The following is a 27,169-nucleotide window of genomic DNA, read 5'->3' as shown; positions in this document are numbered from 1 at the left end:
TGTTAACCTTGGAAAAGAACTGTCAACTCATCAACTGAGGTTGGGGCTTGAGTCGGAGCCTCAGGCAGATTGGTTGTCTGTTCTCTATTCTGTGGCTCCCAGCTGCATCCCGAGCATCAGTTAGTACAACCTCATTCAAAATGAGAATGATGGTGAACTCTGCTGAGAGTGGATCAGCACCTATGTATTACTACCCTTAATAAGTAACTAAAAAACACGTGCCTATTGATCATTTCCATAAGTAAGAGATAGGCATCAAATATATTGTTGTTAAACAAAATGTACCAAGTTGGAAATTTTCTCCCAGCTTGGAGCATTTCTCAACGAACATACAATACTTGTTTGGCATCTTTGACACATGCCAAAGTAAACATATCACAACCAAGTAAACATATCACAAAATGTGATCTTTCGGGGCATCTGAGTAGTGAGAAGGAAGACAAAAGTAAGAAAGGTTAGTAGTCCAGAGAAGAAAAGAAGAGAGCTGAGACACAGTTGGAATTAGTTTTGTGTGGTTGTTGTTCTTTCTGGTTATAACCTTCCTAATATTCATAACAGCAGGTTTAGATTTGGAACTCTCCATCCACGTCTCGCTTGCTCTCTTAATGTTTCTGGAAATTAACATGCAGTATTTGATTATAACACAATAAATATTTAGAGCCCATCATATGCAAAATACAACAGTGAAACATCAATACTAAATAGAAATGTCTGATAAAATTATAGGTACTTCTTTTTTTGCCTTATACTTTTCTGTCTTTTCCAAGTATTCCACTATGAACAGGAACCTCCTAAGAGTCACTCTCAACTAGAATTTTTTTTAACTGCCTGGTAATTAAAACAATGACATTTCAGATCGCCCAGAGTTTTTAACATGAGTGCTGCCTATTCCTTCTTTTTCTCTTCAAACAGCCAGTTTCCAAAATGAGATGTTCTGGTTTGATGGCAGGCCAGGATCAAATTCAACTACTCCTGAATTTCACAAGCCTAACGTTTCAAAGGAAAGATTTCAGCTCATTTGACACATTCTAACATACTTGTGCTTGATGAAGCATTACTTATGTGAACCATTAGCTTGAATAATGTGTGAAAGCAAAACGACAGTTTTTTAGGCAGTCACTATTCTTCCCTCGGTGCTTCTACAAATGAACGTTGAAAGGCAAAGAAAAGGGTGTGGCAGGTGATGAAGGCTGTTCTTCTCTGGAGACCCGGCACAGGGTTTCTGCAGTGATACATGCAGTATTGAGAATGGAACGCACAGAGACAGGTACCCAGCCATCCAGATCAGACCTAGTGCTCAATCAGAAGGAAGATTTTGCAGCCAAATGATCATCACATCCCAACTATGATCTAGTGCTCAGTCTTGAGTCCTAGGATGTGAGACAGAGAAAATCCATGGTGCTCAGGTGTGTCTGAACAGCTAGGACTCCACTGGGTTAGCCAACTCTATGCCTAGTTAGGTTTTCTATTTTTAAATTCTATATTCATACAGCTGACCTTTTTTTTTTTTAACTATGCTGGTTAATTTTAATGCTATCTTTAAAAGATGAGAGCTAATTGAGAGAAAAAGAGAGCAGACACAGATAACTTGGGCATCTCTCTGGCTTCAGTCACAGCTCAATCCAATATAGTTCCCACCCTGGGTGCTCAGAGTCTCTTATTTTGGAGTTAGACCCAGCTGGGGCTTGAAACTGGCTCCAGACGTTCAGTAGCATTAGCAGATGGTGGAATCCTCGAGGAAGTAGTTCTACTGTGGGTTTTCTATTCCCTAACCAGGTCTTTGAGCATAGCGTGCTTTCTCACTAGCTCACTCAGCCTCCTCATTTTGTAACTAACCAGTCTCTCCCTAGCTCTACTCAAGGAAGAAATTACAAAACAGAGTTGGGAGACAGAGACAGAAAGAAAGTAAGAAGAGGGAGAGGTCATAGTCCAACATATTCCATACGTGCTAGTGAGAAGCCAGTATTTTCTTTTTTTTTTTTTTTTTTGCTTCCAGTCATAAGGATTTCTTACTGCCCACCCCTTCCACCCTCAAATGCCATTTTCCTGTTTTTAGCTTTGTTTTTGTTTTAATAAATCCTTTTCTTCACTCTTATCTGGTGATTCTTAATTTCAAAACAATTGAAATCTTCACCAACCATCCTTTAGCAGAAGCACTGTCTGGGTTTGGATTAGAAATATCCCTGTCACAAGCGCAGTGGCTCATGACTGTAATCCCAACACTTTGGGAGGCAGAGGCAGGAGGATCACTTGAGCCCACAAGTTCGAGACTAGCCTGAGCAACATAGTGAGACCCTATCTCTACAAAAAATACAAAAATTAGTCAGGTGTGGTGGCACCTGCTTGTGGTCCCAGGTACTTGGGAGGCTGACGGGAAGGCTGCTTGAGCCCAGGAGTTCAAGGCTGCGGTACGCTATGTTCACGTCACTACCTGCCCTCCAGCCTAGTAACATACCAAGACCCTGTCTCAGAAAAAAAATTTAAAAAAATAATAAAAATTCTTCTCAATCTTACACTTCCAACTATTTTGCAAATGATGATTGCAAATAGGCCAGGCGAGGTGCCTCACGTCTATAATCCCAGCACTTTGGGAGGCCGAGGCGGGCGGACCACTCGAGGTCCGGAATTCGAGACCAGCTTGACCAACATGGCGAAACCCTGTCTCTACTGAAAATACGAAAAATTAGGAGTGGTGTCAGGTGACTGTAATCCCAGCTAATCGGGAGGCTGAGGCAGGAGAATTACTTGAACCTGGGAGGTGAAGGCTGCAGTGAGCCGAGCTCATGCCATTGCACTCCAGCCTGGGCAACAGAAACGATATTCTGTCTCAAAAAAAAAAAAAAAAAGAGTATTAAAAATGTTGAGTTTTGTTTGCTTCTTTTGTTTTGTTTGAGAAGGGCCTCGCTCCCATTGGCCAGGCTGGAGTGCAGTGGTGAGATCACGACTGACTGAAGCCTGGACTTCCTGGGCTTAGATTTTTTAAAAAAATGAAATCATACTTCCAAAAATAAATCCCTACTAAAACCAAAAATATGTTATTTTTAGAGTAGTCCACAAATGGGTATTTGGTTTGGGTTTTTGCTTGTTTTATTTTATTTTATTTTTTTCTTGGCCAACCAATATTTCCTCATTCTACTCCTTTACACGCTGGTCCCATTGATTTTACAAGTTTCCAGTTAGCCAGCTTTGGTTTCTGTTGTGCATAAACAGAATACTAACCAATACAACTGGTCTCCCCGTTCCCCCTCGCCTGTACTTCCTGTTCTGAAACTTCTAGCGATTAAGCATAAATTAGGCAACAATAAACCAAATGCTACCTTCCAAGTTAATTCCCCAGATTATTAGTAAACTGGAATTAGGGAAATGAGGCACCACAGCTAATACAGGGACTATTTCAGCCCGCAATAGCATGAGGTGTATTCATAAGAGATAAAGATGTGAGCGCACAGGTGTCCCTCTGCAACAGTGGGGGTTAGGCCTTGGACAATTTACAGTTTTACTCAGTCAGCTTTAGCAAAGAACTGTGTGGGGGAGGACCCCTCCCTTTATTTAGCCTTGGGCTCTGATATGGTACCTATTTGATCAGAAATAAAGGCCACTAACAGGTCCTTGGGACTCGTGAAGGGGGGCAGGGACAGGAAAAGTCATCATTAAGCAGTGACAGCTGACCTTATAGCTCTCCTTACATGCACAGGGGCATTCAAATGCTTTTGTGAACATTATTATCTTTGCTGTGCTTCCCAGCAATGCTGGGTTGAGACAGAGCGGACATTGCAGTCTCCATTTTACTGTTGACAACACTGAGCTTCAGATAGATGAAGTTTTCTTTTTTTTTCTTTCTTTCTTTCTATGATTGTTGTTGTTGTTTAAAGACAAGGTCTTCCTCTGTCTGTCACCTAGGCTAGAGTGCAGTGTCGGGATTACAGCACACTGCAGACTCCAACTCCCAGGCTCAAGTGATCCTCCCACCTCAACCCCCGGGATAGCTGGGACTACAGGCAGGTGCCACCACGCCCGGCTAAAGTTTTGTATTTTTTGTAGAGATGGGGTTTTGCTATGTTGCCCAGGCTGGTCTCAAACTGCTGAGCTCAAGCGATCCTGCTGCGTCGGCCTCCCAAACTGCTGGAATTACAGGTGTGAACCTGAAGTTAAGTTTTGTACGTTTCCACAGCTGAAACCCACATTTGCTGGCTTTGCCTATAAAGAAATCAAAAAGGTAGGCTATGTAATGTATTGGCAAAAAGGAACAAGTGGTAAATGTGTGAAGAGTTGTAGACCTTCAATTATTAATAGCTATTATTGCGATAGTGCCACCTGTTAGGTCAGGAGACAAGCACCTTACCTTAAGACGAGGACATCTGGTTGCCTGGAAGAAGGGACAGGCAGGGTATCAGGTGCTGAATGAATGTTTAATGAATGAGCGAGAAAGGACAGGAGACAGAATGAGCAACCTGAGAGAGGGCCTGGTACCCTGTAAGGCGTTTTGATTCAGCAGAGAGTAAGGAGAAGCCCGGTAACATACCAACACTGTACCAAGACACCTGGCTCACTGGTCAACAGCAAAAACTTTTAGACTCAGATTTTGTTTTTCTCAGTGATAAGGTCTTAATAAGGAACAACGATTCTGCCTCCCAGCCACCCACTGTGGCTAATGCTGGTGGAAAACAGTTTCCTTTAGGCTTTGGGTTGCTCCTTTTCCTTTTTGCTTTCACAATCGAAATGCGTGCTCGGAGTGATCCAAGATATCCGAAGAATAGTGGCAGCTTGGAGGGGTTCAATCACCGTAGATTCGAGACGGCAGAAAGGCGTCCCCGCCTGGTGCCCCGGGCGATCGCTAGCTCCGAGAAGCGTCGCCCAGCGGGCAGAGGCGGCGGGTGTGTTCCGGGCCTCCCTCCTTTACGCAGCACTCGGCGCCCGCAAGCTGCCACCTCCCGGGGCGGCCAGGGGAACTCAGCCGGCGCTGGGAGGCGGGGGCCGCGGCCGAGAGGCGTCACTATTGGCTGACCGCGCGGCGGAGGAGGGGCGGGGAGGCCGTGATTGGCGGGGGCCCGAGCAGAAGGGGGCGGGGCCGCTATTTCAGCGGAGTCCCTGTCGCGGCGTTGGCAGTTGGGCTGCTGGAGTGCGGCGCCACGGAGGAGGACGCGGGGAGCCGGCGGGCGGCGGGCAAGGGGGTGGCGGAGACGCGAGCGGCGGCCGCGGGGCGCAGGACAGGGTCCGCAGAGCTGCAGCCTTCAAAGGCCAGCCCTCTCCTAGCTCGGGGCTGGGTCCCAGCCGTGACAAGGCGGTAGCCCCGCGCACACCAAAGAGGAGGCGGCTGTGGTGGCAGCGGCAGCCCTAGCCATGCTGTGCTATGTGACGAGGCCGGACGCAGTGCTGATGGAGGTGGAGGTGGAGGCGAAAGCCAACGGCGAGGACTGCCTCAACCAGGTGAGGGCGACGGGCAGGAGGGGGTTCTGGCGGGTCCCGCGAGGCCGAGGGGCCTCACAACGACGCCGGGCACACGGGCGCGCCGCCTACCAGGGGCCGGGCGGCACTGCGGCGGCGGCGGCCGGGGGAAGCGCGTCCCCTTCCCTCCACGGGTATGGGGCGCGCGGTCTCCTCCTGGTGCGCCTGTGGTGCGCGGAGGACGGGGGCAGTGGCGATCCATCCCCTCATCATCCCCTTAACCCCGCACTTTCCCGGAAGAAGGCGGCCCCGCACACCTGCCGCAGGTATATGCTTGATGCCGCCTGTCGGGTCCCCGCGGCGCCTGGCAGTACCATCCGTGTGCCAGGATGGGATGGAGTGACTCGAAGCAGTCTCCGGCCCCAGGGCTCCTTGGCAGACAAGCCCAGCCCTTGTCTCACGCTGCTTCTCAGGCTGCTTCTCAGATGCCCTATTCACCTACCTCTCCGGGTTTGCGGGGGACACGGGAGGACTTGCTTTGGGTCATCTACTGCTCAGTTGTTTTTAAGCATGTGTTGTTTCCTTAAGAGTGAGGGAGATCGGTGTCAAATAGTACATAGGTGGTATGGCAGACGGCAAATGTGGTCCCAGGGAAACGCTGCGCCCTCGACCCCTCTAGCTCTGAGATGTTTGGGAAACCGCCTGTGAAGCTTAGCTGACACTTGTGGCATGTTCCTTCAATGTGTTTGATTTTTGAAGTCCAGATGGTTAAAATTGCCCAGATAATAAGTCGCCGGAAATCAGCTGTGCAGAGTATGCTGCTGGAGGGAATTCCGGTGATTGGAATAAGAGGGAAAATGCCCTGTAGTTTTCCCTCCTCATCCTTTTGGAAGGCTACTTTTGAGGACTCCTTTTTTTCTCTATTGCAATTGGTCTTGCCCTAGATGTTAAACTAAATGACGAGTCTCCGTATTACGGCTCGTGGTTTGGTATCATTGGAGCCCTAGAACTTGGTTTTTCCAGTTTAGATCAGGAATTATAACACCATCGAACTTTGTGAAAAGTGCCAGCAATCTCAGTCTCTGGGAGCCGTTGTGTTTGCTTTGACATGTACCAATTCCTCATCCTGGCTGCATTCCTTTTTGTTTTAGGTGTGCAGGCGATTGGGAATCATAGAAGTTGATTATTTTGGACTGCAGTTTACGGGTAGCAAAGGTGAAAGTTTATGGCTCAACCTGAGAAACCGGATCTCCCAGCAGATGGATGGGTTAGCCCCTTACCGGCTTAAACTGAGAGTCAAGTTCTTCGTGGAGCCTCATCTCATCTTACAGGAGCAGACTAGGTAAAGTGAGCTAAAATAAACCAGTGTCAAATAGACCTTTGGTTCCCTGTAGAAGGGCCGCTGCATCTTCCCAGAGATACTCACAGGCAAGTTTGTTTTGGTACAGAGTTCCATCTTAACACATTTTCCATGGCAGTCCTTTTGTTGAGGTGAAGAGGGAGCTACCTACTTGGCCTGAGTGGATTTTCCAATCTTTCTTTTAGTTTTTCTTGTCTTTATAAACTCAGTGGGTGAGCCGGGTTGAATTCTTACAAACACTTAAGATAAGTGCTACCCGATAAAAAAAAAAGAAAGAAAGAAAAACCATCTACTTGACTGATTTCCTGATAGCAGCATCTAGTGCCCGATAGTAACCTCTGCCTCAGCCGTGTTACTATAGGTCATTGCAGACTGTTCTAACAGAAAGCAGGAAACAGTTCCTCTTGGGTTACTTGAACTTGGTCAGTTTCTTCAGCCTAGTGTCAGATTACAGTGTGCAACAGAGAGCTCTGACTTCATGCAGAATTTTTTAAGTTTTTATGTTTCTTGAAAATGTAATTTCATCTAAGGCTGCTGTAACTGAATTCCATCCCACGGACATTACACACGATTGGTGAGTTTAGATTGAATTTCTCTCTCTATGTTGTAAAACACCACTGGCAGTGGTAGACACCTGAAGCATGTGGTCTCATTTTTCAAACAAAATATGTTCTCCCCTGGACTGACTCTAATTCTTTTCTCAAGAATGAGCCAAACTAGGAAACTGATATTTAATACTTACTGCTGAAAGGCAAGAGACTTCAATCTTATAGTGGCATATCAAAAAATTTAAAAGAAAAACACCTATTTTAAAGACATAGCCAACTTTGGATCTAAGTTTTTTAATGTTTTTCATAATTCTTTGGCTTAGAAATTTGCCATGCATGTGAAAAATGTGATTCTAAAAATTTTAGGCAGTGATGAATGAGCATCATTCTTTAAGAGTTTTTTACGTGACATTTGCTTGTTTGTTTTACCAAAGAACTGATAGAAACTCGTTTTGAAATACTATTCATTTGAATTTGAAATCTCCACTTTGCCTTGTAATCGAGCTTTAAAGGTTGAGACAGATTCATGGAATTCTTGGTGCCCCTGAAAATATCTTGCAAAATACTCAAGTGATTGCGGGCTTAAGGATGTTTTGGCTGTCTCTATTAATCAGAATAGGCCTTTTAAAATTATTATTTAAAGCTGATTTGTGAAAGCTTTTCACTTCATTGTCATAACTTGCAGTCAAGTACCAGAAAAGATATAACCCAACATGTTGGAATTTTCATTGTGTAGTCCTATTATGATTTTGTAATTATTTTAAGGCCTCTACATGCACCCCAGTTTTGATGGCACGGATTTATTTTTTAAATCTTCAGAAGCTTGGAGTACCAAATAACTGCATTTAAACAATGGCTGCAGGCGGGTGCAGTGGCTCACACCTGTAATCCCAGCACTTTGGGAGGCCGAGGTGGGTGGATCATGAGGTCAAGAGATCGAGACCATCCTGGTCAACATGGTGAAACCCCGTCTCTACTAAAAATACAAAAAATTAGCTGGGCATGGTGGCGCGTGCCTGTAATCCCAGCTACTCAGGAGGCTGAGGCAGGAGAATTGCCTGAACCCAGGAGGCGGAGATTGCAGTGAGCCGATATTGCGCCATTGCACTCCAGCCTGGGTAACAAGAGCGAAACTCCATCTCAAAAAAAAAAACCCAATGGCTGCAATGATAATAGCATAATACATTTAGTTTATGAATATATTCAGGCTTTTTTTTTTTGAGACAGAGTCTTGCTCTGTCACCCAGGCTGGAATGCAGTGGCACAGTCTCTGCTCACTGCAACCTCTACATCCCAGGTTCAAGCAATGCTCCTACCTCAGCCCCCCGAGTAGCTGGGATTTCAGCCACCACGCCTGACTAATTTTTGTAAGTAGAGATAGGGTTTCACCATATTGGCCAGGCTGGTCTCGAACTCTTGACCCTGTGACTACCCACCTCAGCCTCCCAAAGTGCTGGCATTACAGGTGTGACCATGGTGCCCAGTGTATTCAGACTTTATGATTGACTAGTAGATGATGTCTACCTGTGCTTTCCTGTAATTGGGTTAGTAACTATTATCAAATCAATTTTATTCATGTAAGAAATAGAGACATTTTATGAATTAGAACTCAAATCAAATTTCCTGTCTTGGTTTCTCCTTTATTGATTAAATTGACTTGGACTCCCGAGATTCATAATAGTGTTCAAAGAATGTACATACCTAGTTCAACTAGGTAATTTTAATCCCTTTTTGAAGTTGTATTGAAAAGTTAGTGTGGCCTTAACTTTTAACTGCTTTTAATATATTGTTGAGTTTTACTTGGTTTTGTGGGGTTGGCTGAAATACATAACTGCACTTAAGTTTTCATAACTAGATAAAGTGATTTGTAATTAGCATTTGTACCTCTTAGGACGTCAGAAGCTGTACTGGGTCTCATTTACAATTAGCATTGTTCTTACATGAATGAAACTATAGAATAAAAATGCTTATGTTTATAAATGCTAGTAAATAAAGCTGGTTCATAAACTTCTTTGATGTTTAATTATTTGTTGTAAAATTCTTACATGAAGTGCCATGAATATACAGTAGGTCTGTTTAGTGAGTTAATTTAGCTTTGACTATCCAGTTATGAGAGGTGATTTTCTTACTCTTTTCTGAGTCATGAGGGTGCATGCAGTATACAGAAAGCGTCTAGACAGTTTATTAAGTGGTGCTGAAATATCCTGGCAGAGTTGTCCTCTGGGGACAATTAAAGTAGCCAAGTTGGGGAGGGCAGTTAACATATGAGTTCATATCAGATTGGGGTCCCTTGTGAGAACGATAGGCAGGAAGGCCTGTGTGTCATAGGACAGCCCCAGGGAACCACGCAGATGCCCTGTATTGTAGTTCCAGCTCTGCCACCAACTACCAGCCCTCTGCACTGCCACGGGCCCAGCTCTACCTCCTACTTGAAAGCCCCTGAAGAGATGGTTTCTAAATTTCTCCTAGCAATACTTTTTTCATTGCTTTTGTATCCTCTTTATATTATTTTCCTTAATGTTTTCCTAAACATGTGTCTCTGAAAACAGAAAAAACACGTCGTGTCTGCTTAGATCGGTAGGTAGAACTCTGATGTGGCCTAGTTTCAGATTTGGTTTCTCTATCCAGATTATGCTTTGCTCCTGAATATGAGCCTCAAATGGAAAAGGAGAATCTTTTACTTTTCAGCTGGCATATTTCAGAGATGCAGACAGCAGGTATTTTCAGCAGATGTTTGCCATGCTATGGATTAAAATGAATAGTGAAACAAATTAATGTTTTCTGGAAGCAGATCGGAAATAATAATCATCTTGGAAATTCTTGCCTTTCAAAGGCTTTGAGTTCACTGCAATTCCAACTGGATTTTGTCAACGTTTCCAAAACCAGAGATTAGAGAAATATATGCTTCATCTTCACAATGGTAGTTATACCAACCACTGCCAAGAAAATCTGTATTTTTCCTGACTTAGCCATGATTTAGCAGAGTTCTGTAGTCTTTGCTAGGAGATGTTTTGCTTAGGTAAATCTCACCGACACATGGATTCTCTTTCCCAGAAAACAACCCCAGTCCAAGAGCTCTGTGAGTCTCAGACTAAGTGTTCACAGAAACGCTTTAATCCTGAATGTTAAATTTCATCCAGATTTCATTAATAACCAGCAGTAATGAGTTTGACTCCTCTCTTGTTAAATGTGTCCTACCTTTCTGACTTCATCTCTATCCTCAGCCCTCAGGAAAGCCTTCTCTAGCCTTGCTTGGGAGACTAAACTCTCCCAAGAAATCATGCATCTTTCCTTTATAGCATTGAATGAGCTTATAATACTACTTATACTTATGTGACAATTTATTATCAGTCACTCTAATAACCTAATCTATTAAACAGGGAGCTGATCAACATTGTATCCCGAAAGTCTGATAAGTGCCTGTTGCATATTACTGAATCACAGAATTAAGAACTTGGATGTAAACGAACATGGGGTTGACTGATGCTACTAATATAAGCTTTCCTAATAGATATTGAGGTGTTTTTCACTTTGCTTCTACAAACTGAAAAGCTGAGAGTATCTAAAAGAAATCTCACCACTAAAACAGTGTTTTGAAGTGATTATGTTCTGTTTGAACTTAACTTAGAGCTTCTTCACATTCTTTTGCTTCCTTCCTTTCACTCCCTCTACCCCATCCCAGACCATGTGTTTATTGTAGCTACTAGTTCTTCCCTTAAAGAAACTACCGCTTATCTGGGTCTTCTATGAAGGTCAGGTAGTTTTCAAGTTACAGCATCACTTTAACTGCAACCCATTTATAGTCCAAGGTACATATTAACAAGATATTTCCCTGTCTTCCAACAACAATCTCTTTTAGACATGTGGAAATCTAGGAAAGATAGCATCATTGAAAACCACAGAGCAAATGCCACATGCAGAGCATAGGCAGGTGGTAATTCCAAACCAATTCAGTACTCAGTCACATTGGTGCTAGCAATACCTGTAATGTCCAAAGTCTTTCAAAGCTGTCAGTGTTAGTAAAGATTTCTTAATTTACCTTTGTGTGATGCAGAGTGGCTAAGTTCTGTCTGGTGCTGTTGCAGTAGTAGTGATCTATTATAAAAGTATCATGTATGTTCATCGTATCAACCATATGCCTGAGAATAGAAATATATATATAATTATATATGTGTGTATGTATTGTGTATATGTATATATGTGTGTATATATTATATATGTGTGTGTATATAAGTGTGTGTGTGTGTGTATTTGCATGCCCAAACACAAAATAGGCCCTGTAAAGTAAAAAGGTTAAAAGGAATGTAGTTATTTCCAAAGAAAGTACTAAGAGAATTTTGAATTTCTGATTTAAATTTCTATTTTGCTAAGGCTATAGGATGTTTGCGTTATTATGTGTATTTATTTCAGCCAAAGAATGCCTGTCTGGGTACCTTCATGCCCTTTGGGAATTTCTAGTATTTATATATTTGTATGAAATATTCAAAGAAGGTTTTTTAAATGTCATTTAAAATTAAATGTGAGTATTTAGAAGGCACGTGGGGTCAGACTCAGGGTTACCAGTGTTGAGCAGCTGCAGGGACACTGGGTGTATTTCCTCTGAATAGTGTCCCAGTGTGACCTGCACCCAGCCCTCTTCTGTATCAGCAGCAGGACCTAGCAAGTAACTCAGGATGCGAAGGCAGTTAAAAAGGTGATGAGGGCCCGGCACAGTGGCTAATGCCTGTAATCCCAGCACTCTGGGAGGCCAAGGAAGGTGGATCACGAGGTCAAGAGATAGAGACCATCCTGGCCAACATGGTGAAAATATTTTACTCTACTAAAATACAAAAATTAGCTGGGCGTGGTGGGGCACACCTATTAGTCCCAGCTGCTCAGGAGGCTGAAAAAGGAGAATTGCTTGAACTTGGGAGGCAGAGGTTGCAGTGAGCCAAGATCTCGCCACTGCACTCCAACCTGGCACCTGGCAATAGAGCAAGACTGTCTCAAAAAAAAAAAAAAAAAAAGATGATGAGGTCTGAAAATTCCTGAACCTTCCCTGCCTCGTAGAATAAATGTACCAAAAAGCACTCCTGGCTAAAGAGATTGTAGTTAACGCTTTTAGATTTGGGACTGCCTAGATTGGTGTTTGCCTAGGATGGGTATCTACTGTGAGTGAATAAGCACAGTTTTTAGAAGTGCAGATTTTCTGATTTCAATTAGTCGTGTTCTTCTGGTGTGGGCTGTGATCACTTTTGAGGTTGGACATTTTCCCAGCTGCTACCCTCCACGTCTTTACTGCTTTAGAGCATGAGGAGCACTTTCATCAGTGATTCTCATTTTGTACTTTGGGCTTTGAAAAGGATCTCGTTAAGCCTACATAGAGGCCTAACTCGGTCATTATTTGGCTGTGACAAGTTTCTCAGTGCAAGCCGTCCATGAAGGAGATACATGTGGTGGTTTGTTAGATATGGCTAGTTATTTGAATCCTTGACCCTAAGGGATTTGTACTAGTATTACTTTCTTAACTTCTTATGAAGATTTTCAAACAGACAGGAAAATTGGAGATTTTTACAGGGAACACACACACACACACACACACACACACTGTATATTCTAGTGTATATATACTATATGCTCTATAGTATATATACTATATATACTAAATTCTATTAATAGTTTACTTGCTTTATTACATATTCATTAGTCAGTCCTCTACCCACCCATCAATCAGTCTTAGTTTTTAGATGTATTTCAGAATAAGTTGTATATAAGTATGTTTCCCCTCTAAATACTTCAGCATGTATAATATTAACTAAAACACAATGTTTACAGTTTTTTCTTTTGATGTAAAATTTACATAAATCCTAATTATACCATTTAATCATTTTTGACAAATGGCCGTGCTTGTTTAAATAAAAGCACTATGAAAATTTAAAACAGGATCATCACTCCAGAAAGTTCCCTCAAGCCCTTCTGCAGTCAACCCCTTCCCTTCTCCCCCACCCCTGACCATCCCACGCCATACCTCTGTCATGTATTCTTCGACCAGAGATTAGCTGTGCTTGTTCAACTTTATCTGTATGGAATCTTGTAGGAAGCACTCTTTGATGTCTGGCTTCTTTTGTTCATCCCAAATGTCTGAGATCCATCCATATTGTCGTATGTGCCAGTGTTGGTTCTTTTATATTGCTGGATAGTATTCCACTGAATGCCTCCAATGTTTGTTTAGCCTATTCTCCTATTAATGAACACCTGTTTTCCAGCTATCATGAATAAAGCTGCCATAAACATTTTAGTATATACCTTTTTTTGGTAGAAACATGTTTTCATTTCTCTTGAATAAATAAATATCTAAGAATGGAGTAGCTGGCTCATAGAGTAAGTAATTGTTTCATTTTATAACTAACTGCCAGACCTTTTCCCAAAGCTATTTGGCAGTTGTGCTATTCCATACTCCCAGCAAGAATGTAAGAAGCTAGTTCCTCCACATCCCTGCCAACTTTCTGGTGAGTGTGTAGTGGTCAAATGTTGCCGTTTTAATTTGCATTTCTCTGACAGTTAATAACCTTACACACCTGCTCATGTGTTTATTGGCCTTTCGTGTATCTTTTTCAAAGTAGCTATTCAAGTCATTTACTCATTTTTGTTGTTTGACTTTATTTTTGAGTTGTACAAATGCTTAATACACCCTAGATACCAGTCCTTTGTCAGATATGTTTTGTAAATATATTCCCTCTGGTGGCTTACCTGTTTTTCTGATGCCGCTTATGAGTAGAAGTTTTTAATTTTGGTGAAGCCTCATTTATCCATTTTCTTCTTTTGTGGTTCTTGCTGTGTCCTGAGAACCCTCTGCTACCTGGAAGTCATGAAGATAACTCTGACGTTTAGTTGTTAAATTGTTAGGATTTTAGCTTTTACATTCAGCCCCATGATCCATCTTGAACTGATTTTTGTTTTACTGGAATTAAAGATGCAAAACAGAAAACTCTCATAGCAATCCTGTTTTGATTTGATAGTTTTTAAATGTAACTTTGCAGTCAAAGTTTGATTTAAAATAAACTGTGGTTAAGTGACTCCTTGGACTGAAGCAGGCTTACTGATGATCACAGTGCGGGGTCTGACAAGGTGAGAGCGGAGCCAGCCATTACTTACTATGGCCAGGGTCAGTCACGGCTTTCCAGGAGATGTACAGTTCAATTCTCGGTTACTGAGAGTTTGAAAAAATAGCTACTTAGCTGTTTTAAAGATGTAGGTTAGTTCTTAAATTTTGAGTTTAGTAATGGATCTGGATATAGTTATTTTACATTTGTCATTCTTCAAAATGGTATAACTGGTGAGGTCACTGGAGGGCAGTAACTGGGAGGAACCCTCTGTGAGGAGCAGATCAACAACTTCCAGCTGGTTTGCAGAAAGTTCTGCTTTGATTCCCAGATGGTTGCCTTATGAGACAAGCCAGTGTTTGGAGGAAAGTTCTCTGATTACAACTCTTTAAAGATAAATGATCTAACTTCATTCCTTAACACTGTAAGAAGGAATTAATTTTTAAAAGAGAAAAAATGTGAAGTACTTTGAAAGAAAAAATATAGTAAGAATATATGATTCATTTTAAAAATTAAAATTTGGCATATCCTTCTACTGACTTTATTTTTTAAAAAATCTTCCATAATGCTCAGTAAGTGTGAATTCATTTGTGCCCATGGTGCTAGGACATGAGTTAGCCAGAATGTTACACTTGGGCCCCAAAATGTGATCTATATATTGAAAATATCAGTTTTCTTAGTAACTGGGTAACAAAGAAGAATCATGAATTAAAAGGTGTAACCCAAGAATGTTTAAAAGGCGCAGTTTGAGCTTATTTATGCCCATAGAACATATTCATGGACATTTGCTTATGACAAAGACAATTGTGTTTTTCCAAAGACTTTCTTGCGGTTGGTGATTCTAGGATGTAGCCTATAATGAATTGATCTTTAGTGCAAAAGAATTCACGGCAGGCATGGCTTCTCTGACCGCATCTGCTTCTTTTGATATTATTGGTAACCTTTCGCCTACTTTACAAAAAAAAAAGGAGAGGCAAAACCCAGGAGGCAGATAGTTATAATCCAGATGGTTAGAGGAGAAAATACTTGATTTAAAACCATACACAAATACTGAGCCATCATTGAAGTTCTTGTTGGAAACGTGTCTCTGAGCTCTGCTATCCTCTGTCTTGGAAAGAACCTGTTAGAGCGCTGACCTTTGCTACCTACCAGTGCTCCATTGTGTGTTCTCCTGAAGGGCCTAAACTTGTCACCCAAAAAGCTGGATTGTGGCTGGAGTTACTTTGTTTGGATATGTTCCTTTGTTCTGAAAGGCTGTAAGTCCATCTAAAAAGGATCTCTCAGACATGTTTACCTTATAACCCCAGCTTAGGGCTGGGCACAGAGGCAATGCAGGACAAATATTTCTTGACTCGAAATGAAAATGTTGCTTTATAGCCACGAAACTGCAAAATGCAGGAAGGGCCTATGAGAAAACTGATGTTAACAGTAAAGAGAAGGATTTTTCATGCTTACCAGGCATCCTCTGCAGTCCAGGCTAGAATGTGGAGTATGTCGAAAAGGTCAATCATCCCCCTTGCCTGACCTTTTCTTAAATTCTGGTCCATATGCCCAGAAGGATCAGTGGTACTCTCAGGCTGTCTGCCACCTGTTTACATTTTGTTACTGCTTCTTTGCCTTTGATTTTGGCTGCTATCTCTCCAGAAGTGTAGGCATGGGTAGGGTGGAAAAAGATATGGAATCGATTCAAAACTCTTCTTTTGCAGGCTGTACTTACTCTTTAATAAAGCAGGAACTTTCGACTTGGAAAATAAGTTAAAAGCCACTTTTACATAAGCAGTAATTAAACTAAGAACACTCAGTTTGTTGTGGCAATATTCTTAAAGTCTTTCAGAACCTAATTTCTTCTTTAATGTAAGCGGAGATGCAGATTTTAGTTTCCCAACAGTTCCTCACCCCGGTTGAATAGAGAGATGGCTGCCTTCACCAAGATGCAGTTTATCAAATGGTCATCTAAGAAGTCTTTGGAGGCCTGCAGCAGTGCGGTAGCACCATGGCTTGCTCAGAAGGCTAGATCACAGTCCTCAGGTAGCTGTTTTACAGCAAATTATTTTCATGGTGATTTCTTTGCCCCAGTGGGGGCTCCCTTCTCAGGTTAGCAGTATGTCAGAAATACTTTAAAGATTAGCAGATGTTTGGGTTAATAAAAACCATGCTTATCTTCTTTCAGGCTATTACACATCTTTACTGTGGTTTCTTTACAGGGGCTTTGAAAAAAGAAAACACTGCAGTATTTGGCAGAGTTTCATCATTTTAAATATTTCTTTATCATTATAGAATGCACAAAACATTGAATGTAAACACTTCTTAGTGAAAATAAGATTCACGGCTCTCGTCAGCCGGACATTTTGGACTCTCAGGATCGCACTTCCTTAGATTTGTAGCCTCACTGTCTCCTCCTCAGCCAATTCGTCCCTTGTTCATGTTCCTCTACCTGGAATGTCAGACACAGATATATTATCAAACAGAAGCAGTGTTGAGGACGTCGCACCTGGCCAAAGTTATAGCTCATTTGTTAATGGGAGGAATATTGTGGCAATCAAGCATGTTTGAGAGGGTATCACGAGTCGTCATAGAGGAAGGTTAAAACTTCACATTCACCAGACGCTCATGTTAAAACTGAGGCCAGTCTGTGCACGGTGGTTCCGATGCTCTTCAGAGTTTTGGGCTGTATCTGAATTTTACAGGAGTTTTTAAGTGTAACATACCTTTTGGTAAATGTAGAATATAGTATTGTATACAACTAGGACAGGCTCAGACAGGTTGAAACAAAGGTTGGAATGTACACTAATCACAGGTTGCATGCAGCTCTATCTACATTTTTGGAGCTCTCTGATGTTTGAGGCACTTAATAAGTCATATATAATATGCATGTTATGTCAAATACTGCAGTAGAGGAATAGAGGATTTGCATGTGATATAGACCAAAGGGTATCCAAGAAAGAGGACAGAACGAATGGCCATCAGGACAGAGGGAGCAGCAAGACCAGAGACACTGGGGCATGAACCTGCTTCCTGGATTTTCCAGAGAGGAATTGTTCCCTCTCCTGGTGCATAGCAACTGCAGGGAATGACAGGAGACGTGGCTGGAAAGCTGGGGCCAGATGGTCGAGACTCCTCCGATCCTTGCTAACAATGTGCTCCCTTGGCAAGCCATATAGATCCCTTGAAGGATTTTGAGCAGAGAAATTACAAGTTCATGCTAGAAGCAAGCAGCATGGAAGGTAGACTGCTGGCATGGAGTCTGGAGGAGGAGAGCAGCTCAGAGAATAGTGTACATTAGTGTTGAGAAAGTACAAATGGGAGGATAGAACTGGATTTAAATAGTTTTCAGAGACAAGAAAGTCAAATGAAATAGGACAGAGTCGAAAGTCAGTCTGTAGTCTCCACTGGGAGAAAAAGGGCTTGGGGAAGAATATATGGAGTTTGGTTTCAAATGAGCCAAAATTGAGGTACTGAAGAACATCCAGGTGGTAAAGCCTATATGAGATTGGACATTTTTCATGTGATTCTTAAGAGAAAAGCTGGCACTGAGACTAGAGATTGGGATATCATTTGAATAAAGCTGAGAAGTTTGTCTTTATATATAGAGTTCCTTAAGATTCTATCAGAATCCATGTCAAGGTACAATTTTTCTGATTAAAATAATTTTTTTTAAAACATTATAAGGCCAGGCGTTGTGGCTCTCTCCTGTAATCCCAGCACTCTGGAGGGCTGGAGTGGGTGAATCACGAGGTCAGGAGGTGGAGACCACCCTGACCAACATGGTGAAACCCCGTCTCTACTAAAAATACAAAGATTAGCCGGGCGTGGTGGCACGTGCCTGTAATCCCAGCTACTCAAGAGGCTGAGGCAGGAGAATCTCTTGAATCTGGGAGGCAGAGGTTGCAGTGAGCTGAGCGCCAGCCTGGGTGACAAAGTGAGACCCTGTCTCAAAAAAAAATTACAATGCAGAAGCTTATGTGTAATTATTTTATGTTTTATAGCCTTAATGTTACAAACTTGTCTTAAGTAAGTTTATTTTGTGTGGGTCACAACTTTTGCTCCAGAGCAACTCAGTTGTTTTACTTTGATTTTGTCTTAATACTGATGATTTTTTAAAAGAGTTCTTTAATATTAAGCATTTTCAGTGTGACTTTTAAAATTACTCTCCTTGAAAGTGACTGTGAAATTGCTCAGTAGGTTGAGTTTAATGTCAGGCTGTCCCAGCATAAGCTCGTTCTCACCTTGCTTTGCAGGCACATCTTCTTCTTGCACATCAAGGAGGCCCTCTTGGCAGGCCACCTCTTGTGCTCCCCGGAGCAGGCGGTGGAGCTCAGTGCCCTCCTGGCCCAGACCAAGTTTGGAGACTACAACCAGAACACTGCCAAGTATAACTACGAGGAGCTGTGTGCCAAGGAGCTCTCCTGTGCTGCCTTGAACAGGTGAGGCTGCCATCAGGGCTACTGCTTATATCCACAGAGCTATCAAATGCATAAGCATTTCCAGAAGAAGATAAGTCTGTGATACATACACTTAATTTGTGAGATTAAGACTAGGCCATTGCCCAATTTCACTGATAATTTTGAAAAAATTTGTTAGCCTTTTATTTGAAAAATATATAAACACAATATGAAATGCTATATAATAAGATTTTTTTTTTTTTGAAATGGAGTTTCACTCTTGTTACCCAAGCTGGAGTGTAATGGCGTGATCTCGGCTCACCGCAACCTCCGCCTCCTGGGTTCAGGCAATTCTCCTGCCTCAGCCTCCTGAGTAGCTGGGATTACAAGCACACACCACCATGCCCAGCTAATTTTTTGTATGTTTAGTAGTGATGGGGTTTCACCATGTTGACCAGGATGGTCTTGATCTCTTGACCTCGTGATCCACCCGCCTCAGCCTCCCAAAGTGCTGGGATTACAGGCTTGAGCCACTGCGCCCGGCCTTATAATGAGAATTTTTTAAACCTCTGCCTTTAAGTACAAATCTCCTGAAATAAAGTCTATTATGTGTATTGGTGTTTTCTTCATCCCAGCAAGAATTAAACCAGGAGATCTAACACAGGCATTTTAGTTATCTCTTCCTGCATAACAAGTTACCCCAAAACGTAGTGGCTTAAAACAACAAAAATTGTCTCACAGTTTTGTAGGTCAGGAATCTGGCCATGTCTTAGCTGGGTCCTCTGGCTCTTGAGACTCTAGTCAAGCTGCAGGTGGAACTCAGTCTCATCTGAAAGCTCGACTGAGGGTTGCCTCCATGCCTGCTTGACTTCTGCGGTTTGCTGGTCATCCTCCTTTCCTGGCCACAGGGGCTTAGGGCTCAACTTTTACTTATAAAGTATATGTGGACAAATGCATGAGACTTTCCAACATATAAATTTGACTTATGTATATTTTTAGAGACTTTCCATAATTCTTCCAATTCATCATGCATCCAGCATCCCCAAAGCATTTTTACCAAATATTTAATAGTTGAGATCTCAGTGCCTTAGACGTTCTTTACAGTAAGTTTGCTAAATAAATGAAAACATCAGACATGCCTAAGTTTTAAGTTGCTGTGATTCATCAGCATTAGTGTATTTCACTAGTGAAGACTACATAGGTTTATCTCTAAAGTTAATATCTGTATAATTAATTCTCTGTCCTTTTGGTGTCCTCCAGCATTGTTGCAAAACACAAGGAGTTGGAGGGGACCAGCCAGGCTTCAGCTGAATACCAAGTTTTGCAGATTGTGTCAGCAATGGAAAACTATGGCATAGAATGGCATTCTGTACGGGATAGCGAAGGGCAGAAACTGCTCATTGGGGTTGGACCTGAAGGAATCTCACTTTGTAAAGATGACTTTAGCCCAATTAATAGGTAAGCCAAGACTTACTTGGTTCTGACCTAGGCATGTGTATACTTCTGTGGCTCTCAACATAATAGAAAGTAGGAAGGGATTTACTCAACAGTCAGCTCTTAGGAATAACAGGTTTCATTTTGGTATGTACATTAATTTTATTTGGGCCTGAGTAACCATTTTGAATGGTATTAAGGCGTACAATGTGGCAGAGTTAACATTTTCCAAATAATAACCCATTCACTGCCATAAAAAACTTGTTTTCACCTCTAGATGTGCATGTGGGCACACGCAACACTTGTTCCCACACTTCCCTCCACATATGGCCAACTGCTTTCCACTGCACCTTTGTGACCAGGCAGCATGATGGTGATGGGATAGCCCTAGAGGAGGTGTCTTGATTTTTCTGCTGGGTCATGAGCAAACGGGGATCCCACAAAGGCACACACATGGTGAAGAGTCACTCCTTCTAGAGCTGCTTTCTTTTCTCTTCCCATCTCTTAGGATAGCTTATCCTGTGGTGCAGATGGCCACCCAGTCAGGAAAGAATGTATACTTGACGGTCACCAAGGAGTCTGGGAACAGCATCGTGCTCTTGTTTAAAATGATCAGCACCAGGGCAGCCAGCGGACTCTACCGAGCAATCACAGAGACACACGCGTTCTACAGGCAGGTATCCCATGTGCTTGGTCACCTCAGCACTGCAGTTCTAAGGTTTTTAGGTGACAGCCAAGTTTCTACGGTTCCTTGAATCATTGTGTCAATGAGTCTAGTACAGAATTTAAGACATTCTGAACATTTTGTTTCTGTAGTAGCAGTGGGGTCCTTATTAATGTAGTCTTGTTTTACCCACAGAAAGTGCATGTGTGTGAGCCACACAGACATTCTCTGCTTACCTCCTACCGTATTTTCTTATGCCATTGGTCCAGAAACAAACTGTGTTAGGAGATTTCTATGCATATTTGATCAATACGACAACCCTAAGAGGTTAAGTGTTATTACCCTAAGAAAATGAGGGAACTGGGAGGATAAATATTTACTTGATCTAGAACTCAGGTTCAAAGCCAAGTTTGACCACACTAAAGGTAACCCTGAGTGGTTGGGCCTGCTCTGCTGCCCAGGAGAAGGATAGCGCAGGTCATCTTTTCATTCTGGCAGAGCTGCTACCCTGAGTTCTCACTGCATATGAAAGGATTTTTTAATAATTGATTCCCTCATTTCAGAGGGTACTTTAAAGCCAAGTTGTGATTGGACTCAGGTTTTTGGACAATAAAGCTAAGAAATTTAAGTTGTAGGTAACTTGAAACCTTTTTATATTAAAACAGATGCGCAAATTGTAGAATAGAATGGAAAATTTGTAGACATTTTTAACGTAAAAGCCAAGACTTCAAAGCAGGTGTCCTTTTTCTTCCATAAGCAACTTGACTCTGTAGCTTCTGTCCGAGGGAGGAGCTGCGCTCACTGCCCTCTGTATTTACGGCTGCTTTACCAAAGCCGTGATGTTAGGAGCTGTTGGAGAAACAGAGGTGTAGTCACTGAGATATTGACCATACCTAAAACTGGAAGGACTTACTTTCACACATGCAGACAAGAATATGGAACATCTGCTGACATTTCTGTTCTTGACAGTAGCGGATTAGGGGGCTGCCGGGCTCTTCGGTGTTAAAGTAGATGTTCAATCTTGCCTTGCAGGTGTGACACAGTGACCAGCGCCGTCATGATGCAGTATAGTCGTGACTTGAAGGGCCACTTGGCATCTCTGTTTCTGAATGAAAACATTAACCTTGGCAAGAAGTATGTCTTTGATATTAAAAGAACATCAAAGGAGGTGTATGACCATGCCAGGAGGGCTCTGTACAATGCTGGTGTCATGGACCTCGTTTCAAGAAGCAACCAGAGCCCTTCAAACTCGCCTCTCAAGTCCTCGGAAAGCAGCATGAACTGCAGCAGCTGTGAGGGCCTCAGCTGCCAGCAGACCCGGGCGCTGCAGGAGAAACTGCGCAAGCTGAAGGAAGCCATGCTGTGCATGGTGTGCTGCGAGGAGGAGATCAACTCTACCTTCTGTCCCTGCGGCCACACTGTGTGCTGTGAGAGCTGCGCCACCCAGCTGCAGGTACGGGAGTCAGCTGCCCACTTTACTTTTGCCTGCAGCCTCACCTTCCCTCCTCTTAATGGCGAGTAGGTGCCAGGTACTGGCTCCCTAATGCACAGACAGGGAATGCCCATCTTCACCCGGAAAGGGTCTTTGTATTTGGTGACTTAAAAGATACTACCCTTTGGAAACATTTTAGATTCGTGTACTATTTTCAGCAACATAATTACTCCAGATTACATCATTTTTTTTTTTCAAGTTCTGGAAATGAGGCTCAGATTCCTGAGTAACATATCCAGTTAGCAGCCAACCCGAGGACTAGAATCCAGGCCTCTTGAGCCCTGGTCCATGCCTGCTTCCTCCATTTCAAATTACCTCCCATTTTCTCACACTTAGGAGGATGGTCTTTATTACTTAAGACGTTTGGGAAAGAATACTTCTCAGTTATCCATGGATGGGTTGCTGACTCTGGTCTTGCTGATCAATCTCCTTTATGACTGCATATGCCTCAGGAGCATATGGGTTGACTATTATTTAATAGCAAGTCAAACTAATTTTAATATTAACAACAAAGAAAAGGGAACTCACATAGGGTTTTCTCCTTTCTTGCATGAAGAGGAATTTTTAATTTCCTCATATACTAGTTTTTTCAATTTGTTTTTATTTCTCAGAAGGGTTTGCTAAATGCCACTATGGTTTTATGTACAACTGGTCCTAAGTAATACTTAGTCTTTCAGAAGCTGTTAATTTCAGAGCTAGTGAAACCAAACACCGCCTGAGACAGTCACGGGCTTCTCTTTTTCTGCCCACCTATTCCGACTCTCATCCCTAAGTCTTTCCTGAGGGCTGATGATGAGTCCGGACTTGCTGAGAAGCCAGCCAGGAATGTGGAGCTGCCCTATAGCTAGGAGCAGAGCCACCCTCCCTGGTCATGCGGTCATCAGCCCAGAAATGTTGGCCTGAGTCAATTAGCTGAGCTAAGGACACACAATTTCAAGAAGGGTCTCCTGCATGGCTGCCTGAAGGGTTATAATCTACTCACATAGAGACCACATTCTGCACAGAAAGACATCTTCAGTAATTGCTTTACTCAGTGTGACTTATTTAGGGTTCGACTAAAAGTGATTGATTTCCTTCAGTTTATACAATTTCATAATATTTATTTTTAAGCCCTTGTAAAGTATAAACTTTCAAACTTGTGAGACAGCAAATATCTCTACCAACTGAAAGCCAGAAATCACTGTGATCACAATTTATTTAGAACATGAAATGCACTAGAGACCCGGGTGTGCACAGAGACACAGGCCCCCCGCCCAGGCGTTCATGCTAACAGAGACTGTTGGCTTTTCTTTTCCAGTCATGTCCTGTCTGCAGGTCGCGTGTGGAGCACGTTCAGCACGTCTATCTGCCAACCCACACCAGTCTTCTCAATCTGACTGTAATCTAAGCTGTTGTGCTTTTATTGGACTTGCCATGTTTCCATGAACTGCACTACTATAAATTATAAAAATGATAGATTGTGGAGAAAGTAATCACTCCAGCACCCATCTGCCACACGATGTTTAAAAAAAAAAGGAAGAAAAATAACACAGCTACTCCTCACTGCAAAAACATATCCATGTGTAGAATCAACAGCTCCAGTGGTGGGGACCAGGAGGAGCTCTGGGACGTGGACACGTTCCTTGGATGTTGATTTTTTTATGATCAAGTAAAGGAATAGGTAAAGTCTTCAATGTCAGTGAAGTGGCAACATAGCCAGAAAAAGTTGGGTACCTTTTAGGAAATGATGTTGTAAGTCTCCTTAATGTATCCCGAGGTAGTTTCCTATCGGCAGCAGATTTTGTAAGAATTAGATTTAAGAATTTTGTTCTTTTTGTATGGTCGTGGAGCTCCAAACATTTTTAATAGGAAAATTTTTCTTAAATCGTTGTTGTTTTAATGTCATTCTGTCTTTATAATTTGATCAAGAATGATTGAAATGCAAAAAGATTTAAAAATCAGTTCTCGGAGGCTGAGGCAGGAGAATCACTGGAACCCGGGAGGCAGAGGTTGCAGTGAGCCGAGATCTCGCCATTGCACTCCAGCCTGGGAGAAAGGGCCAGACTCCATCTCAAAAAAAAAAAAAAAAAAAAAATCAATTCTGTGACTTTTAAAAAGTTGACAGTGTTGTTATATTTAAACCAGTCTGGCTGGCAAAAAGCAGCTCACTCAATACGGTCGCTCCCTATTCCTTTTCACTCCCCTATCCCAACCCCCTCTCCCAAGACTTTCGATTATAAAATGCTACCAATTTGGTTATGAGATTACCGTGGAGTAGTTAGGTACTCCCTGGGCCTTCTGAGCTGGTGGAATATTTGATTTCAGACTGAAAACGAAGAGCAGTCTCCTTGGGAAGAGAAAGCCGAGCTTGCTGAGTGAGAGACGGAGCCTCATGGTGTACAACTGACGGTGGTTAACTCATCACTTCTCCCAAGCACTCCATCCCAGCACTGGTGTCCCTTCACTGGAACTGTCAAGCCTTTTATAGCCTTACCAGAAGTATTTAGATATTGTGTCCTTTTCTGTGTTTCTTGGGTTTTGTTGTGTTTTTTTAAGTAACTGCTTAAGTACTAACTTTGGGCTGTCCCCTCTGTATGTTTTGGAGGGGCTTTGGTTCTTTTTGCTTCCGTATTCTTAAACATGTTTTCCACTCCCACTTGGGCATTTTGGAAGCTGGTCAGCTAGCAGGTTTTCTGGGATGTCGGGAGACCTAGATGACCTTATCAGGTGCAATACTAGCTAAGGTAAAGCTAGAAACCTACACTGTCACTTTACTGAGATTTCCGAGTATACTTTTCATATTGCCTTAATGTAGCAGTAATGTGTTTATGCATTTGTTTCTTTGCACAGACATTTTGTCAAATATTAAAACTCTACTTTTTTATGGCACATATTAGCATATAAGCCTTTATTCCAAGAGGTATTTATTTTTTCACTTGTAAAAAAAAATGTTTCCACGTAAAGAACTCTGTTATATCCTAGAGGACTCTGTCTTTTATATTCAGGATAATAAAGACTTTAACCCAAACATGGATGTGTGTATTGTCATTTAATTCATTAAGCCAATTTTATTTCATTTCAAAGAAATAAGCAAGGGGTAACGTCACAGTTGGTATCTAATTTGCTCCTACCTGGAATTTTTTTTTTTTTTTTTTTTGAGACGGAGTTTCGCTCTTGTTACCCAGGCTGGAGTGCAATGGCACGATCTTGGCTCACTGCAACCTCTGCCTCCTGGGTTCAGGCAATTCTCCTGCCTCAGCCTCCTGAGTAGCTGGGATTACAGGCACGCGCCACCATGTCCAGCTAATTTTTTGTATTTTTAGTAGAGATGGGGTTTCACCATATTGACCAGGATGGTCTCGATCTGTTGACCTCGTGATCCACCCGCCTCGGCCTCCCAAAGTGCTGGGATTACAGGCTTGAGCCACCGCGCCCGGCCCCCCCCCCTTTTTTTTTTTTAAATAATTTCAGTGCTCTACAAATTCAGAGAAACTTCTCTAGTAGCAAACTATACAAATAATCCTTGAAAATATTGTCTTTTTTTTTTTTTTTTTAAGAAAATTTGAAAACATTTAGGGTATTGGTTCTAATTGAGATTACTTCACCTAGTCTCTTATCTATGTTTGGGGGTGGTAGGATTGGAATATAGGGGAAGTGGGGTCACATGCATAAGCAGATGAAAAAAAATTAGGAAAAATACTTGAAGCTACTGGTGAAGGAAGGGAGTGGCAAAGTTGGAAGTTAACAATTTAAAAACCCAGCTTATGCTGCTGTTGTGTGGCCTGGTCAGGATGGGGAAGGGGCCTAGGTCCCAGCAGTAAGGGTCTCAGGCTGTTGAAGCTTGGACTGTATTCCTGCAGGACCACTGGTCTGCTGCTGGACCCTAACTGCTCTGTGCTTGCCAGCGCATGCTCATCTGTGTTGCTCAGGAAATACATTTTGGAATAGCGAATATTGTACATAATATATATAAGTAATCATCTGTAGCAATTAGAGGAAGGTGTAAATTTATATTTTAATTAGAGGCAAGGGGATTTGTTTTTACTGTACCTATAACCTAAGTCAATCTTCCATCAATTTCTAGGAATTAACTCATTTGTTCATTCAACACATTTATTGCAAACTACTAAGTTATGATTGAGTCCTGGAAATGTAACAGTCATTAAGACATAAATGATTCTGGATGCCTGTATCATGTACTTAGCCTGTAACATGTACTATTGTCTCTGCACAGAAGTTCTATAATAGAAACCAAGAATACTAGCATTGGAGGGAGTCTTGGGCATAGCAGTCTCAAAATGCTAGCCAGGTTGATGGAGGGATGGATGGGTAATAGGCCGACAAATAGATAAGATTATATATTGTTCACCCTACTAGACCATATGGATGCCTTAAGCTCAGTGACTAACATAAAAATCACTATATTACATGGTGGCAAAATAGAACTAGAAGGGAAGTACGGTGGAGGCACAGGAGGCAGTGATTTCATTCTGCTCAGGAGCCAAGGGTAAATGTGCTTCACAAAGGATCATGAGCAGAACCTTGACATTCTAGCTGGAAAAAGAAAGTAGGCTGGGCATGGTAGCTCACGCCTGTAATCCCAGCACTTTGGGAGGCCGGCACGGGTGGATCACCTGAGGTTGGGATTGATGGAAAGGGAAAGAATGAGACTGCGAAAGAGCCCACGGGCGAGGAGCAAAGGGTACGAGAGAGGACAGAAGTAGAGCCAGTTCATGAAGAGATGTGACTGCTGGAGTAAAGCTGTCAGCTTTGATTTGATGAGTGTGTAAAAGCGCAGTAAGGTCTTTATATGTTTGATTCATTTGGCTCTTCCTTCCTTAAC

General features: G+C 42.3%; 1 protein-coding gene across 2 annotated transcripts; it reads left to right on the top strand.

Moving 5' to 3' along the window:
* The first annotated feature begins 5,101 nt into the window (after nucleotides 1-5,101).
* MYLIP (myosin regulatory light chain interacting protein) lies at nucleotides 5,102-25,354 on the top strand. Of its 2 annotated transcripts, none has more exons than XM_035294834.3 (7): nucleotides 5,102-5,427; nucleotides 6,537-6,727; nucleotides 18,614-18,799; nucleotides 20,018-20,215; nucleotides 20,700-20,864; nucleotides 21,888-22,308; nucleotides 24,652-25,354. In XM_035294834.3, the coding sequence occupies exons 1-7, from the start codon at nucleotides 5,341-5,343 to the stop codon at nucleotides 24,703-24,705; spliced, it is 1,302 nt and encodes a 433-aa protein (XP_035150725.1). In that variant the 5' UTR covers nucleotides 5,102-5,340; the 3' UTR covers nucleotides 24,706-25,354. The 2 variants fall into 2 exon arrangements, with proteins under 2 accessions (XP_035150725.1, XP_002746247.1); XM_002746201.7 differs by having other exon boundaries at nucleotides 23,645-25,354.
* Nucleotides 25,355-27,169: the final 1,815 nt, after the last annotated feature.

The sequence above is a fragment of the Callithrix jacchus genome, chromosome 4, assembly GCF_049354715.1.
Source record: "Callithrix jacchus isolate 240 chromosome 4, calJac240_pri, whole genome shotgun sequence".
In the NCBI taxonomy this organism is placed as follows: domain Eukaryota; kingdom Metazoa; phylum Chordata; class Mammalia; order Primates; family Cebidae; genus Callithrix; species Callithrix jacchus.
The sequence above is the reverse complement of the archived record's forward strand: the minus strand, read 5'-3'. Positions and strand labels throughout refer to the sequence as shown.

What these genes read in the sequence shown, in the direction of transcription:
- MYLIP (XM_002746201.7), top strand. Translation starts at nt 5,341, where the DNA reads ATGCTGTGCTATGTGACGAGGCCGGACGCAGTGCTGATGGAGGTGGAG. An exon ending in TCCTGTGCTGCCTTGAACAG is followed by an intron (nt 18,800 to 20,017) that starts GTGAGGCTGCCA and finishes GGTGTCCTCCAG; the next exon opens with CATTGTTGCAAAACACAAGG. An exon ending in GACTTTAGCCCAATTAATAG is followed by an intron (nt 20,216 to 20,699) that starts GTAAGCCAAGAC and finishes CCCATCTCTTAG; the next exon opens with GATAGCTTATCCTGTGGTGC.